Source organism: Spermophilus citellus (assembly GCF_964194105.1).
Source record: "Spermophilus citellus genome assembly, chromosome: 2".
Lineage (NCBI taxonomy): Eukaryota > Metazoa > Chordata > Mammalia > Rodentia > Sciuridae > Spermophilus > Spermophilus citellus.
Genome location: NC_138183.1, coordinates 249,453,509 through 249,469,126, shown reverse-complemented (window position 1 = coordinate 249,469,126; position 15,618 = coordinate 249,453,509). Strand labels below are relative to the sequence as shown.

Sequence of the window (15,618 nt, the reverse complement as noted above, 5' to 3'; positions counted from 1 at the left end):
GCATCCCAGCTGTTGGGTTGAATGTTCAAAAAAAAAAAAGGCCGCGAGGCAGTGAAGGTGCTGGGCTTGGGGACAGGCCCAGGCTCTCCCCGCGGCGCGGCTGGTCCTCTGGGTGGCCGCCGCGGGTGCAGGGTTTGGTAACGGAGGAGCGAGGGGGAGTCTGCTGGCAGTGTTAGCCCGCGGGAATCACAGACTGAAAGGGGACAAGGAAACGGTTGAATGAGCTACTTACTTCACCTGTGGGTCAGGGCGGCCTGGTAGGGCCTTAAGCCCCAGCCCCAAATGTGGAAGCAAGGCAAGACACGCAAGAGCCTGGGGTGTGAAGGGATGGATCTGCTGATTAGGACGCTGCTTTTGCTGCCAAGGTGTGCTGTGGTTATTGGAGCAAAGCAGCCTCCTGATTTTGGGGTCGGGGAGTTGGATGAGAGTCTTGGGCCCTGCTGTGTCCTCCTCCTACCCACTGTGGGTAGTGCCATCTCTCCCCAGGGTTTAAAGGGTCCCCGTTTGTCAATACTTGGTCCTCATCCCGCTGTGTTTCTTCTATTCTCAGCAACCAAAACGACAGCAGATCTCATACGCAGTAATCTTCCCTCAAAACTCTTCGAGGCCTTGGGATGGGATTTAGGACCCACTAAGCAGGCCTGCTTTTCCCACCGTCTTTCTCTGTCCTCTCCAGTACAGACTCCAGCCACAGCCGAGTCTCTGTTCTTGAACTAGGCAGACTTCTTCATTCTGTCCCTCTGCTGGAGTAACTGCCCATCTCTCAGGCTGCCTGGCTATCAGAGTTCCTTGACAGCTGGTGCCCTTCAAGCACACTAACGTCTGTCCAGTGTTTACCTCTTTTATAGCACTGTGGGCTGTGCAAATTAAATGAGTTTGTTATCAGCACTGCAGTCAGGTCAGTGAGGGGCTTGTGTCTGTTTTCCTTTAATTTGGGGTTCCTAATGTGTTGCACAGTACCTGGCACATAGTAGGCATTCATTAATTCATCAAATAGTATCAAACACCCTATTAGGTGTTGAAGGTAATTGTAAGCACTGGGTAAAAACAGTGCGAGTGAAAATGCAAAAATCGCTTTTGGGTCGCTGTGGTGCATGCTTGTAATTCCAGTGACTCCAGAGACTCAGGCAGGGGAATCAAAGAATTTAAGGCCAGCCTCAGCAGGTTTGAGGCCAGCCTGGACAACTTAGCCCAACCCTGTGTCTCACAAAAAAATGAAAAGGACTGGGGATGTAGCTCAGTGGTAAGGCACCATTTGGTTCAATACCCAGTACAAGGTGGTGGGGTGGAAAAAAGAAAGAAAACAAGCTTCTTTTGTGAAAAGGAAACTTAGAACTAAAAAAGGAGATGTGGAGGGGGGGGCGGCTGGGGTTGTGGCTCAGTGGTGGAGTGCTCACCTAGAATGCTTGAGGCACTGAGTCTGATTCTCAGCACCACATAAATGTAAAATAAAGATATTGTGTCCACTTAAAACTAAAAAAAATAAATAAATATTAAAAAAAAGGAGATGTGGGGCTTTAGAAGGTGGGAAACTGGGGTACCCTGAAACTTAAGCTCCTTCACTATCATGATAAATTTACTTTGGGGGGGCTGGAGATGTGGCTCAAGCGGTAGTGCGCTCGCCTGGCATGCGTGCGGCCCGGGTTCGATCCTCAGCACCACATACAAACAAGGATGTTGTGTCCGCCAATAACTAAAAAAAATAAAAAAATATTTTTAAAAAATTCTCTCTCTCTCTCTCTCTCTTTCAAAAAAAATTTTTAAAAAAATTTACTTTGGAACACTAAAAAATGTGAGCTCTTATAATTTCCACCTACTCAGGCTTTTCCTAACCTCTTGTTGAACTTGGAGCCCTCCCAAGAGGCAGCCACATGGGATGGCCAGTGTCCCCTTTCCTTAGCCCAGGTCTCTGGAACACGGGAGTTTTACTGCAGAAGGCATCCTGGCCTGTGCGTCACATGACAGTCCCTGAGTGACTCATGCTGCTATTTCAGTGCCTCTGCTCATCAGGGTGTGGAAAGGTCGAGGGCTGCATTTGGAGTCAGCTTGAGACCATAGTTCCTGAAGCGGGTGAGAGACTGAAAGGGTTAACCAGTGTGACCACTTTCCTGCAGAGCAAATTCCCAGTTTTAAAATTCTCTTATCAGAATAAGTAAAATAGTTGAAATTCAGCATACTGGGGCATGGGGGTGAGGGATGGTTGCAGCTTGGGATTCTGGGATAACTTTTGTTGCTGGAGTGGGAATTTCAGATAACCCGGGCTTCCCTGTGAGAACAAGATTTCATTCTGGGGTAACTGTCCAAGTCTAGAGAATACTTACGTTTCGTTTCCCACTTAACTGAGTGATCCTATCTCCCAGGTCCTTTTTTTTTTTCTTTTTTGGTACCAGGGATTGAACCCAGGGGCTCTTAACCACGGAGCCACATCCCCAGACCTTTTTATATTTCTTTAAATTTTTTAATTGAACATACATTTATATTTTAAATATTTATTAGTTGTAGGTGGACACAATATCTTTTTTAAAATATTTATTCTTAAGCTGTAGGTGGACACAATATTTTTATGTGGTGCTGAAGATCGAACCTGGTGCCTTGTGCATGTAGGCGAGCACTCTACCACTGAGCCACAACCCCATGTTTCTTTAAATTTTGAGACAGGGTCTTGCTAAATTGCTTAGGATCTCACTAAATTACTGAGGTTGGCTTTGAACTCATGATCCTCCTGCCTCAGCCTCCCAAGCTGTGCCTCTGGGCCCCACATCCCAGGTCTTTGCTAAGACTGAGTTCTGATTAGTGGGGAAAGTTGGGGGTGGTGGCGGATAAAGTATGGGGAAAAAGTTCTATTCAATGCAGTGAATTTGTACAGAGGGCCAGGCACCATGCCAGATACTCCAAGGACTAAAGTGATGGTAATTATTATCTGATTATTATTAATCAGACAGCACCAGAGCCCCGTCCAGGACCTCACTCTCCACACTCCGTCCCTGGGTGATCTCCGCCAGTCTCGTGGCTATAAATACCGTCTCTGATGACTCCCATAATTCTAGCTTCAGCCTGGAGCACGCTCCCAAGTTCCAGGCTTGTCTCTCCAGCTTGGCATCGACCCTGGGATGACAAGTGGACTTCTCCACTTGTTCAAATTTGGTTCCCAATACACTCTCCCGACCTGTTCTTCCCTTGACTCCCCCTCATGATGGCACCCTGGCCTTCTGGTGCTTCCGTCCGAAAACCACGAAGGCATGTGTGACTCTCCTCATTCACACCCACATCCTCCCAGCAAATTCTGTCAGCACGTCCAAACCCCTCTGTTCCCCATCAGCCACCCGACCTCTGACTGGGAAGGAGCAAAGAGTGTTGGCTTCCTGAGCTGGTGGCCAGAGTCAGAGGAAAAGCTTTGTCAGATACTCTGCAAGGGCCCCCTCGCCTCGGCACCCAGGTCATGTCCTGTGTGAGGTTGGGAGTGGATGAGGGGTAGGAGAGGAGCTTCTGTCCTTCAAGGTACCACTGAGGCAAGTCTACTGGGGGCCTCTACATCAGCCCTGATAGATGGGGGACTAGAACCCCTCATGGGGCTAGGGATCTTCCAACTTGGGGCCACCTGTTTGGGGATGCAACCCCAGTTTTTTGATGTGAAGTTTCCTGATGCAGGTTGGAGGCCTAGAGTCACAGTAGGGGGATCCCAAGGTGGCGGTTCTTTTTTTTTTTTTTTTAAGAGAGTGGGGAGAGAGAGAGAGAGAGAGAGAGAGAGAGAGAGAGAGAGAGAGAGAGAATTTTTTAATATTTATTTTTTAGTTCTCGGCGGACACAACATCTTTGTTGGTATGTGGTGCTGAGGATCGAACCCGGGCCGCACACATGCCAGGCGAGTGCGCTACTGCTTGAGCCACATCCCCAGCCCCCGGTGGCGGTTCTTAAGCAGGACAGTTATGGGCTTAGCTGACTCTTGGCACTGTCTGGAGACATTGCTGTTCATTTATCTTTTTATGTTATTTTTTTGGGGGGATAGATCTTGTATGTCACCTAGGCTGGTCTCCAACTCTTGGGTTCAAGCGATCCTCCTGCCTCAGCTTCCTGAGGAGCTGGGACCGCAGGCATGTAACATACCCAACATGGAGACACTTCTGGTTGGTGGTATGTGTCTGAGCTAGTGACCAAGGATGCAGCACATAGCCCAGGAGGGCTCCCTACAATTTTTTGGTCCCAAATGTTAATAGGATTCAGAAATGTAAAAAAGTCACCTTTCTTTTCTTTTCTTTTTTTTTTTTGGTCCTGGGGATTGAACCCAGTGACACTACTGAGCCCTTTTTATTTTCAGACCCAGTCTTGCTGAGTTGCTCAGGCTGGCCTCAAACTTGCCCTTCTCCTGCCTCAGCCTCCTGAATCACTGGGGTCACAGGTGTGCGCCACCATGCCCACTTTGGGACACTCACTCTTTTTTTTTTTTTAAGAGAGAGAGAGAATTTTAATTTATATTTTTTTTATTTTTGGCGGACACAACATCTTTGTATGTAGTGCTGAGGATCGAACCCTGGCCACACGCATGCCAGGCGAGCGCGCTACCACTACCGCTTGAGCCACATCCCCAGCCCTGGGGCACTCACTCTTGACTGCACTGCGGCCATCAGGATGTTCCACGTAGAGAGCCAGGGTTCCTGCCATCCCAGCCCAGGATGCAAGTTCCTTAGACACCCAGCTCAGCCTGACCTCGAGTGAATCGCACTGAGTGACCCTTGCAGAGGTCACAGGAAGCTGAAGAGTCACCTAGCTGAACCCTGACCAAACCCAAATAACAAAGCACAACTACATGGCTACTATTCCCTCCATGACAGCGAGACAGCAAGGTAGTGGAGGGCTGTCCCACAGGAGCAGACAACCAGCAAAGTCACCTCCAAGGGCTTTTTTCTATACTTAGATGTTCCCATGCCCCCTTGCGGGCTCCATCCCCCACTGTCCAGCTGTGCCTCCTACTGATCTCTAATGCTACCAGTGCCAGTCTTCCTCAAAGTCCATTCCCACCCAGCAGTCAGAGGCACCGCCTAAACCAGCTTCTCTGCTCCCTCCCTGCAACCCCAGTGAACTCAGCATCCAATCCCAGTCCCAGGTGGCATGTGGGTCTGCCTCCCTCTTGGGGACACCCCCTTCTCTCTGCTTCCGTATGCTTCAGCCATTCTGATTTTTCCTGCTCTGAAGTGACCTGGATGTGTGAATATTTACCTGGGTCTCCCACACTAGATGCTGGTTCTGTGAGGGCAGGAACCATGTTTCATTCAATTAAATAAAAATTGTAGGAGGCATTGTTTTGAACTAAGCTCCTGCACTGGGCCCCAGCAGAGCAGACTAAAAATTAAAATGGAGTCACTCGGGCTAAAGTTCCAGGTCACCAAACTGCAACTAAGCTGTTTATCTGACCTTCCAAGAAATCAGGATTAGAGAGAGAACAAATTCCCAGAAAGACAGGTTTCAACCGGCATAATAATGTTTCCCTTGACATAATCCTTATACACAAAAGATAAATTGATGTAATCTGAACTAATTTTTCTATTATTCTCTCTCCCGTCTCCACGTTGCTAGGAAGGTCACTGCAATGACCAGCCCCTTTGAGTGTTTTTGTCTCTCCTCTCTTCAGCCCTTTTGTGTCTATAAAAAGGATCCCTCCTGCCTGGCTCACTGAACCACTTATTCTGCTTTATGGAGTGAAGTATGGCTAACTCTAGAACTAGTCAGGCATGGTGGTGCACATCTGTAATCCCAGTGACTCAGGAAGCTGAGGCAGGAGGATGGCAAATTTGAGACCAGAATGGGCAAGTTAGTGAGACCCTGTCTCAAAATAAAAAAATAAAATAAAAAAGATCTGGGCTTTAGCTCAGTGGTAGAGCATCCCTGGGTTCAATCCCCAGTGCCAAATAAAATCAAATAACAATAAAATAAAATAAAACGAGGAGTGGCTCATGCCTATGGGCCATTGCTTGGGAGGCTGAGGCAGGAATTGAGCCCAGGAGTTCAAGGCCAGCCTGGGCAACACAATTAGAACCCCATCTCTTAAAAAAAAAAAATAAAAGGCAACTTATTAAACTAGGGCTGGGTTAGCAAGGCCATGGGTTCCATCTCCAGAACCAAAAAAAAAAAAAAAGGGGGGGTGCGGGGGGAGCAACTTTATTTGGGGATCTCAGGAATTACAACTCAGGAGACAGGAGTTCAGACAGCTGTGACTCCGTGTTCCTAAAAGGCAGGAAGAGAGGGAGCTTATAGACTGAGCAGGAACAGGGCTGTGTGACCGTGACCCACAGAAGATAAAGAACGCATAAACAGAACAGAAATGTGCGTAAACAGGAGTTGCCACACCAGCAGCAGCACACGCCTCTAATCTGGGCACCCAGGGGGCTGACACAGGAGAATTGCAAGTTTGGGGCCAGCCTGGGCAACTTATGGAGACTGTCTCAAAATAAATAGAAGGGCTGGGGATGTAGTTCAGTGGTAGCACTGCAAACAAAATAAAGGTCCAAGAGTCCATAACCTCTGGGCACAGGGTAATTTCCACCCTACTGAGGTGGTTCCAAGGTCAAAGGGTGGAGATGACCAAAGTTCATATTTCTGTCAGCAGCGGAAATTTCCTAATGGCTTCTTGACTTTTCCCAAAAGGCTCTTTTGACGTTTGTTACTTGATAATTTTCTCTTATTTTCACAAGCCCAACATGAGGCTTCTGGTCAGTGCCTAAGAAACGTTTGCTGAGTGAGCGAATGAAGTGACCGCCCTCCACTCCCCCACCGGTTCCCTCAGCCTCTCCTAGAGAGTTGACCTTCCCTCTGGACTTCTGCATCCACATTCTGCTCCTTCTTTTCTAGGTCGAATGATTCAGTCTCCCAGATCCCAATGTCCCAACCCTGCTGTCTCCTTCCCAGCATCTGTTTGTGTGTATGTGTGTGTGTGTGTGTGTGTGTGTGTGTGTGTGTGTGGCGGGTCCTGGGGATGGAGTCCAGGGAATCCAGTCCACATGATAGGCAAGCACTCTCCCACTCAGACCCATCCTTAGCTTTAAATTTTTTGTTTTGTACCGGAGATTGAACTCAGGGGCACTCAACCACTGAGCCACATCCTCAGCCCTATTCTGTATTTCACTTAGAGACAGGGTCTCACTGAGTTGCTTAGTGCCTCACCATTGCTGAGGCTGGCTTTGAACTTGTGATCCTCCTGCCTCAGCCTCCGGAGCCCAGGGATTAAAGACATGGTGTACCACTGTGCCCAGCCCCTAGCCTTTAATTTTTATTTTGAGACTTGGTCTCACTAAATAGTCCAGGCTGACCTTGAAACTGGGATATTCCTGCCTCAGCCTCCCAAGTCACTAGAATTACAAGCTTGTGCCACCACACCCAGCTAGTTTTGTAGACTTTTCTAGCAAATTGCTGACCCTAAGGAGGGGATCATGGGAATTTCCCCATCTATACCCAGTTGGTCAGAAGTGCATGAGGTCCCGTCCTAGACTTGCTGCTAGCAGCTGATGTGGGGGCCACCTCACCGTGATGGAGCCCTTAACTTGTGGGATCTGATGTTACTTCCAGGTATCTTAGTGTCAGGATGGGTTTGTTCCAGGTAGCTAGTGTCAGGATGCATTTGAATTGTAGGACACCCAGTTGGTTTTGGAGAATGGGTCAGATTCTGACACCCAATTGGTGTCAGAAGTGCTGTGAATCAAAAACAGATCATAGTAGCTGAGGAACACTGTGTATGGCCAAATCCTATTTTTGGACACAAAAAATTATGCATGTAAATCTCCATGTTTTATTATATATGCATGGAAAAAAGTCTAGAAGGGTACACAGCCAACGGCTAAAGTAAGTACCTCTGTGGCTCCGGAATGGGGACGCGTCTGCCAGGGCTGCCGTAACAAAGGACCACGGACCCAGGGGCTTCAAAACAGAAAGGATTTTCTCCCAGTTCTGGAAGCTAGAAGTTCAAGATCAAGGCATCAGCAGCTGTGGCTTCTTCCCAGGCCTCTCTCCTCGACTTACAGAGGTCTGCCTTCTTGCTGTGTCCTTGAGTGGTTTTTTCTCTGTGCCCTAGGATTCCTGGGGTCTCTTTGTATGCCCAACTTTCTTTTTCTCCTCTCATCTCTCTCTCTCTCTTTTTTTTCCTTCTTTCTGTGATACTGGGGATTGAAGCCAGGGGCACTCTACCACTGAGCTACATCCCCAGCCTTTTTAATACTGAGACAGGGTCTCCAGAAGTTACTCAGGCTGGCCTTGAACTTGTGATCCTCCCATCAATCTCCTGAGTAGCTGGGATGACAGATGTGGCCACCGTGCCTGGCCAACTTTCCTCTTGTAAAAACACGGATCAGGACGGGTACGGTGGCACACACCTGTCATCCCAGAGGCTGACACAGAAGGATCCTGAGCTCAAAGCCAGCTTCAGCATCTCAGCGAGGCCCTAAACAACTCAGCAAGACCCTGCCTCTAACAAAGTATAAAAAAGGGCTAAGGAAGTGTTCAGTGGTTAAGTGCCCCAAGGTTCAATCCTCCGGACCAAAAACCAAAACAAAACAAAACAGCTCCCACTGCTGGACTGCATTAGGACTCACCCTCATCACTAGTAGCAAGTCCTGGACCCCTCGTACTTCTGACCCGCTCATTGTACATGGAGGGTTCCCATGACCCCTCCCTTGGGTTCAATCATTTGCTAGAATGGCCCAGAGAGTGGGAAAGCATTTTAGTTACTATCATTGGGCTTCATTTCAACTGGATCATCTCTCTCTCTTTCTTTTTTTCCTGGTGGTGCTAGGGATGGAACCCAGGGTCTCACACGTGCAAAGCAAATGTTCTACCTCTGGGCTATGGCCCTGGCCCTCACTTTTTATTTTATTTCTTTGTTATTCTATGTTTTTATTCTATTTCTACATTGCTTAATTTCATTACAATAAATTATTACTTTAAAGGTTTTCATGCACTTCAAGCCAAATGTCCCCTGAGCATCCAGCTCCTTCCCAGGCCCTCTCTGAAGTCCAAGGGCAGTGACAGCCTCCCTCAGCCACTCAGCCAGCTCCGGGAACTTCCGGCTCTGGCCTACCCAGGCCTCTCTGGGGAAGGCGCTATGGGTTAAGAGCATCCTGGACCTGCCTGACCCTGTCTGGATCATAAGGCCTTTCCCAGGCACCTGAAATGATCCTCAGACCCACCCTGGGGGAGTCAGATGGAGGAGGGGTGTCCTGCTGTCCTGGCCCCTAGTTTATAGCTGGAAGCTCTGGAGGCAAGGAAGCTCATCCACTAGATGAAGTAATAAAAGGCAGAAAGACAGCCGGGCTAAAATGGGGTGGGCTGACAGGTGACCGATTCAGGGCACAGTGATGCCTCGTACCCCAGCAGGAGGAGTTAGTGTGGACACATTCCCCTGGGTCCTGTCTGGTTTTCAATTGCAGGTGGACCAGTACCAGGAAAGCCTCATTGGATGTGGTCCCCAACAGATGAGAGGCCATGTGGAACAGAACCGAGAGACTCAGGTGTCAGCTAGTGCCAACTGCCCGCTGCATGAGTGAGGCCATCTTGGATGCCCCCATGAGACTGCAAGATGACTGTAGGCTGCAGGTGCAGGGGTGACCAAGGTGACACCAGGTGATGAACCATCCAGCTCATACCAGCCTAGATTGCTTAGAATGGTTGTTATTTTATTTTTTAAAACATTTATTATATTTTTAGGTGTAAATGGACACAATACAATGCCTTTATTTTTATGTGGTGCTGAGGATCGAACCCGGGTCCTGCCCTTGCTAGGCGAGCGCTCTACCACTGAGCCACAATCTCAGCCCATGGTTGTTATTTTAAACCAGGAAATTTTTTTGGTTTATTATGAAGCAATAAATAAGTACACAGTATAAGAGGACCTAAATTCAGAAATAGTGTTTGAGGATTTATAAGAATTGATTCATCATATTTTTTTCCCATTTGTTTTGTAGTGCTGGGGATCAAACTCAGGGCCACTCACTTGCCTAGGCAAGAACCCTACTACTGAGTTCCATCCCCAGACTTTTATATATTTTTCTTTGAGAAAGGGTCTTGCTAAGTTGCCCAGGCTGGTCTTGAACTTATAATCCTCCTGCCTTGGCCTCCTGAATAGCTGGGATTACAGATGTGTGCCATATGACAACCCACCACCACATTTTAGAGTCTAGTCTATCAGTGTACAAGAGTTGCTTAAATGATCAGGAAAAATTTGTGCTTGTTAGATGTGTAATCGCTTCTGTTGGAGTATAAGGTGTTTGAGGACCCACTGATGTATTTCCACTCTGTGAAATGTAGTTTAAAATCTATTAGGGAATTTAATTACCTAAGTTTATAACTGGCATTCATTTTAAGAGGAATTTAATCTGTTAAACTTATGAGTTAATTAAATATTAATCAAAGAATAGTGAAAGTAATCATTCTTATTTTTATGAAAATTGTAGATTTATAAATAGAAAACTAGATTTGCAAGTTGCACTTGGATGTTTAAGAAAAATTTTTAATTTATATGTTTAATAAATACAGTATTAATTTAAACACTAGCAGCAGTAGGTAGCCTTTCTCTGCATGAAAGTCTTCTCCAACATTAAAAATCATCAGTTGATATGCCACAGCTCCACGGGGAGGATTCAGCATTCCAGAGACTTCCAATGCCTTTGCTTCTGGGGGGTCCCGCTGCCTGCAGTGCCCTCAACGCGTACCTTTGGTACCTGGCAAAATTTCACTTTTCCCAAAAGGCCCAGATCAAATTCTAGGAAGAGAGCCTAGCCCAGTTAGAATCATGACCCAGGCCCTGACAGACCAAGCCACGCAGGGCTGTTGGTTGGGACCTTCACAATCCCAGCTACCACTTGAGAACAGAGCGGAGTCCCAGCATAAACATAGAGAAGGGGCTGCTACACAGAGGGCATCCCGCTGGAGGAGGTGCCAGTGCATGCAAGGTTTTCAGGCCCAGGTGAGAGGCGATCTCCTGATTGGGCACCAAACTTTCTTTGGCTGGGATCCCTGCCTTTCCTAGCATCCATGTCCCCAGACCTTGCTAGCAAGGAGAGAAACGGCAGAAGAAAGGCCTTCCAAACACGTCCACATCCTAAACCTGGAGCCTATGAAAATGTTGCCCGGCAAGGAGGGAATTAGGTAGCAAGTCCATTGACCGTAAGTAGTGAGGTTATCATGGGTTATCCATCGGGCCCCAGATAAACCCAGAGGTCCTTGAAACAGGGAAATGGGAGCCAGAGGAAAGGCCACCACAGAAGTTGGAAGAGAGATGTTGCACTGCTGGCTTCGAAGCTGGAGGAAGGGACCACCAGCCAAGGAATGTGGGTGGTTTCTGGAAGTGGGAAAAGGAACAGCTCCTCCCCTGCAGCTTCTGGGGAGGAATGTGGCCCTGAGGATCCCTCGATGTCAGCAACTTGTGTTCAGATTTCTGTCTTATGAAACCTAGAGATGAGATAAATTGGTGTCCTTTAAGCTACTAGGTAATTTGTGGTAATGTTACAGTACCAATAGGTCTGAACTCAGGGGGTCAGCCCCCTGTTTTGTGAATCAGTGACATCTGCAAAGAAGACTTATCAGATGGGGACCAATCAGATCTGGGTCCAAGTGGGGTTGGGGGAGTTAGTTCTTGGCCCCTGGCTTCTGATTGGCCCCATTATCCTCTCTACCAGGACGTGTCACTGTCAGGGTTTGGGCTGGCCCACCCTCCAGCTGATTTACTGTCTGAAGTGCAAGGCCATGGTCACAGTGGGGGTGCCACCAGCACCCACAGGGCAGATCAGCCACCCTCACAGATGGCCAGGGCTATTGCTGCAGGGGCAGGTTCGCAACCGGCCAGATCTCATTCCTGAGGCACCGACTCATCCCTAATGTACAGCTCCAGAAGCTGGGGCCTCAAGAGGCCAGTGTATCCTAGGACGCAAAGCAGCTATATGGGAACCTTCTCTGGAATCCTGGCTTCTAACTCCCAGGCACTGAAATTCCCACCTCATCTCCCCACCCCCACCTCATGTTAGGGATCAATCTATCAGGGCCTGTGCCTCCTACCTAAGCCTCCACCACTGGGCTGCACCCCGAGTCCCGAAATCTACCCATTATTATAAAAATGATCTTAATAGTATAGGAAAATATTAAAATATTTCAATTAAAAATCTATCTGTCCTAATGACTGTAAAAAGTTAGGGAAAATATAAAGGTAAAAATCGACCTAATTCTTCCACCCGAGAAAGCCACAGGGCACCCAAATCTCTGCCTTCAGATTCCACTAGGTCCCTACGTCCCCAGTTGCTCTAAATTCGGGTTCCAGCTGGCCTCCACCCCTGGGGCTTTTTAGAAGGCAGAGGTTCAGCGGCCTGGGAAAGTCGCCACACCCGGAATACCGGTTGGGCATCTGTCTTCTGCTCACCGGCGCCCGCCGGCTAGAACTAGCCTCTCCTGGGGTCTGGGAGGAGATGGGGAGCTGCATGGGACGTGGAGGCGGCGCCGGGGTGACGGTGGAGAGAAAAGTCCGGGTCTCTCCATCTGCACCGAGGGCGCGGCGCCTGCTTCCTGAGTTGCGTTCGGAGCGCCGGGGGCCCCCGATCCGCGGAGGGGCCAGGGGCGCAGAAGCGGGGAGGGCTGCAGCAGGCGCCCGCCGTCGAGGGACCGCAGACCCAGACTGCTGGGGGCGGGGCTCTCGCGCGGGGGCGGGGGCGGCGGCGGCGGCCGGGCTGGGCTCGCACGTGTGTACACGAGTGCGTGGGCCCCGCCGGCGGGCCGGACTACAAGTTCCAGGGTGCCCAGCGGCGCGCCCGGGTTTTCTGGCCGCTCCGCCCGCCAGCTCGAAGCAGGTCGCCACGGGCTGGCACGCGCCACCCGGTCCCGGAGTAAATAGGGAGAGACTCTCTTGAGCACCTTAAATAGAGTCCAAGTGGGCGGGCAACTGCCCCGCGCCGCCTGCTCATGTCTCTGCTAAGCCGAGTGTCCCGCCGCCTGGCACAGCTGCGCGCGGCGGGGCAGCTGCTGGTCGCCTCGCGCCCCCGGCCCGGCCCCTCGGGTCCCACGCGGACCCGCAGCAGTGCGTGCGGCCCTCCGGCGTCCCTGGGCGCTCACGGCCCCCGCGCGCGGACCTCGGCGGGAGTTGGGGCTTGGGGGGCGGCGGCGGTGGGGCGGAGACCCGGGGTGCGCACCTGGGCCCCCTTGGCCATGGCGGCGAAGGTGGACCTGAGCACCTCCACCGACTGGAAGGAGGCAAAATGTAAGTGGAAGCGCGAGGGGCGAGGGTGGCCCACGTGGGTCTCCCGATTGGTCAGCACCCCCGAGCAGCCCCTTCCACCGGGAGACCTGGGGAACTTGAGGCCGGGTCTGCCCTGAGTCGGACACCTCCCCCACTCCAGCCACGCCCCCTGCGCGGTGCCCTGCCGCACGCTCAGGTTCACACCAGACCAGGTCGAGTCTCCTGTCAGGGGCAGTGTGAAGACCGCTGCCAAACCTCTGGAATGGGTCGCTGGGTACTCCCAGGAATCATCTGGTACCTACCACTTTAGTCCATTGTGCAGGAGGGAAACTGAGGCCCAGGGCCAGAACCCACTTCCCCAAGGTCACTCCGCGATTTTCGTTGAGCTGAAGTTAGGATACTGACCTCCCCATACTTGTAGTTTGGTTCTCAAGTAGTGGCATTTGAGACCAAGTGGAAATAGCTCTGGGGCAGGCCGTCCATCTAGGGGGTCAGATAGCCCCATAGAGTGACCTCCCTAGGCAGGACTGCCCTGCTCTTAGCACCGCCCGGCTTAGGTCTTTCCTGGGTACGGTCTGGTACTCTTTTGTCCTCATTGTTGGCTTCTGGCCACTTGCATCTGTTTGTGCCGCGTTCCTGGGGGCAAGGAGGTTAGGGGGCTGGGGAGCAGAGGGAGATGGGACGTTGCTTGTGAGAACCTTTGACACCTTCCTTCTGTCGCCGCCAAGAATCAAACTACTCCTCCCCCTCTGTACCTGCCACAATTTATGGAGGGGCCATGAATCCCTGGACTGGGAAGGGGACTAGAGCTCCAAATAGCCCTGTTGGACTGTCCAGCTGCCCCTGCCCTTCAGGGCCTGCCCCCTGGGCTCTAGTGACGACTCCTGGCCGGGTCCTCTTTCAGAAGAGCAAGAAAGGCGCCTCATTGGCTGGGCTGCTGGTGGGTGTGTCCATGGGGCAGAGCAAGCTGGCCTGGGCCTGGAAGTAAAAGGAAGGTGGCTATCTTGGGGCTGGCGACAGTAGCAGTAGAAATCAAAATGATTTATTGCTGTCATTTGGATTGTGTTGTATACCCTGGATCCTGAAACACCTGCTGTACTCGCTGGGAAAACGAGAGGCTGTCACACTGTCAGCCCTTGTCTTAACCACCCCTTAGGGCAGGAGTAGGGGTGTCAGAGACACCTGGCAGGGGAGTCACTGTCCTCTCAGGGAGCCACTCTTTGTCAGAGAGGCGCAAGCCAGGGTGGTGGGAAAGAACTGGGGAGACAAGTAGTCCCTTGCACTTGTTCTGGGGTCTTGTTCTGGAGTCTGCAGCGGCTCTTAGGACCCAGGTCCTTTTCCTCCCAGCCCCCCATTCCTTGGTACCCTTGAAAACAGCTGGACTTGGGGCTGGGGATGTGGCTCAAGCGGTAGCGCGCTCGCCTGGCATGCGTGCGGCCCGGGTTCGAGCCTCAGCACCACATACAAACTAAGATGTTGTGTCCGCCGAGAACTAAAAATAAATATTAAAAAATTCTCTCTCACTCTCTCTTTAAAAAAAAAGAAAGAAAAAGAAAACAGCTGGACTTGTGGAAGCTGGTGGAGCCAGAGGTGCCCAGGCTGCTGTGGCGTCCGAGGGCTCTTTCCTCTGCTTGGAGTTGGGATTTCCAGCCATTCTTTTTTTTTTTTTTTAAAGAGAGAGTGAGAGAGGAGAGAGAGAGAGAATTTTTTTTTTTTAAAGATAGAGTGAGAGAGAGAGAATTTTAATATTTATTTTTTAGTTCTCGGCGGACACAACATCTTTGTTGGTATGTGGTGCTGAGGATCGAACCCGGGCCGCACGCATGCCAGGCGAGCGCGCTACCGCTTGAGCCACATCCCCAGCCCTCCAGCCATTCTTTTGGCAGATTGCTACTGAGCATCTTCTATGTGGCAGGTAGCCCCACAGTGCCAGAGATTTAGTGGTGAGTGGCACAGCCACGGGCCTGCCCTCACGGAGCTCATACAGGAGAGACAGTGTCAGGTCTTGTCAGTGCCAGGAAGAAGCTAGAGGGGCCCACTGAGCTGGGGGGGCAGGGGGGCTTCTCAGGGAAGGTGGCCTGAACTAAGTGAGCCATTGTTGAGTGACAGCTGGTCAGGCTTAAAGGACCTGGGGGTCTCCTGCCTCTAACCCTAACCCCCACCCCAGAAGCCCACCCACAGCAGCACGCAGGTAGGTGTCTCCACCAAGGTGTCAGTGGCTCGTGGGTGAGGTGCAAAGCTCTTGGTGTTTGGGCCTCTATTTCTGCATAGGAATCACCCCAGGCAGTGGCAAACACCTGGGAACCAGTAGCTCGGGAGGCTGAGGCAGGAGGATCAAGAGTTCAAAGCCAGCTAAGACCCTGTCTCTAAATAAAATATTAAAAAAGGGGCTGGGGCTGGGGCTCTGTGGTAGAACA

The 15,618-nt window shown here is 50.6% G+C and overlaps 1 protein-coding gene across 2 annotated transcripts in view; it reads left to right on the top strand.

Annotated features, from left to right (window-relative positions):
• The first annotated feature begins 12,821 nt into the window (after positions 1-12,821).
• MACROD1 (mono-ADP ribosylhydrolase 1) overlaps positions 12,822-15,618 on the top strand; it is a 137,134-nt gene continuing 134,337 nt past the window's right edge. Inside the window, exon 1 of one of the 2 annotated variants that reach the window (XM_081280799.1) lies at positions 12,822-13,222. In XM_081280799.1, the coding sequence (XP_081136925.1) occupies positions 12,928-13,222 (295 nt within the window). In that variant the 5' untranslated portion in view covers positions 12,822-12,927. The remainder of the gene's footprint in view (positions 13,223-15,618) is intronic. The other variant, XM_081280800.1, reaches the window with a different exon arrangement.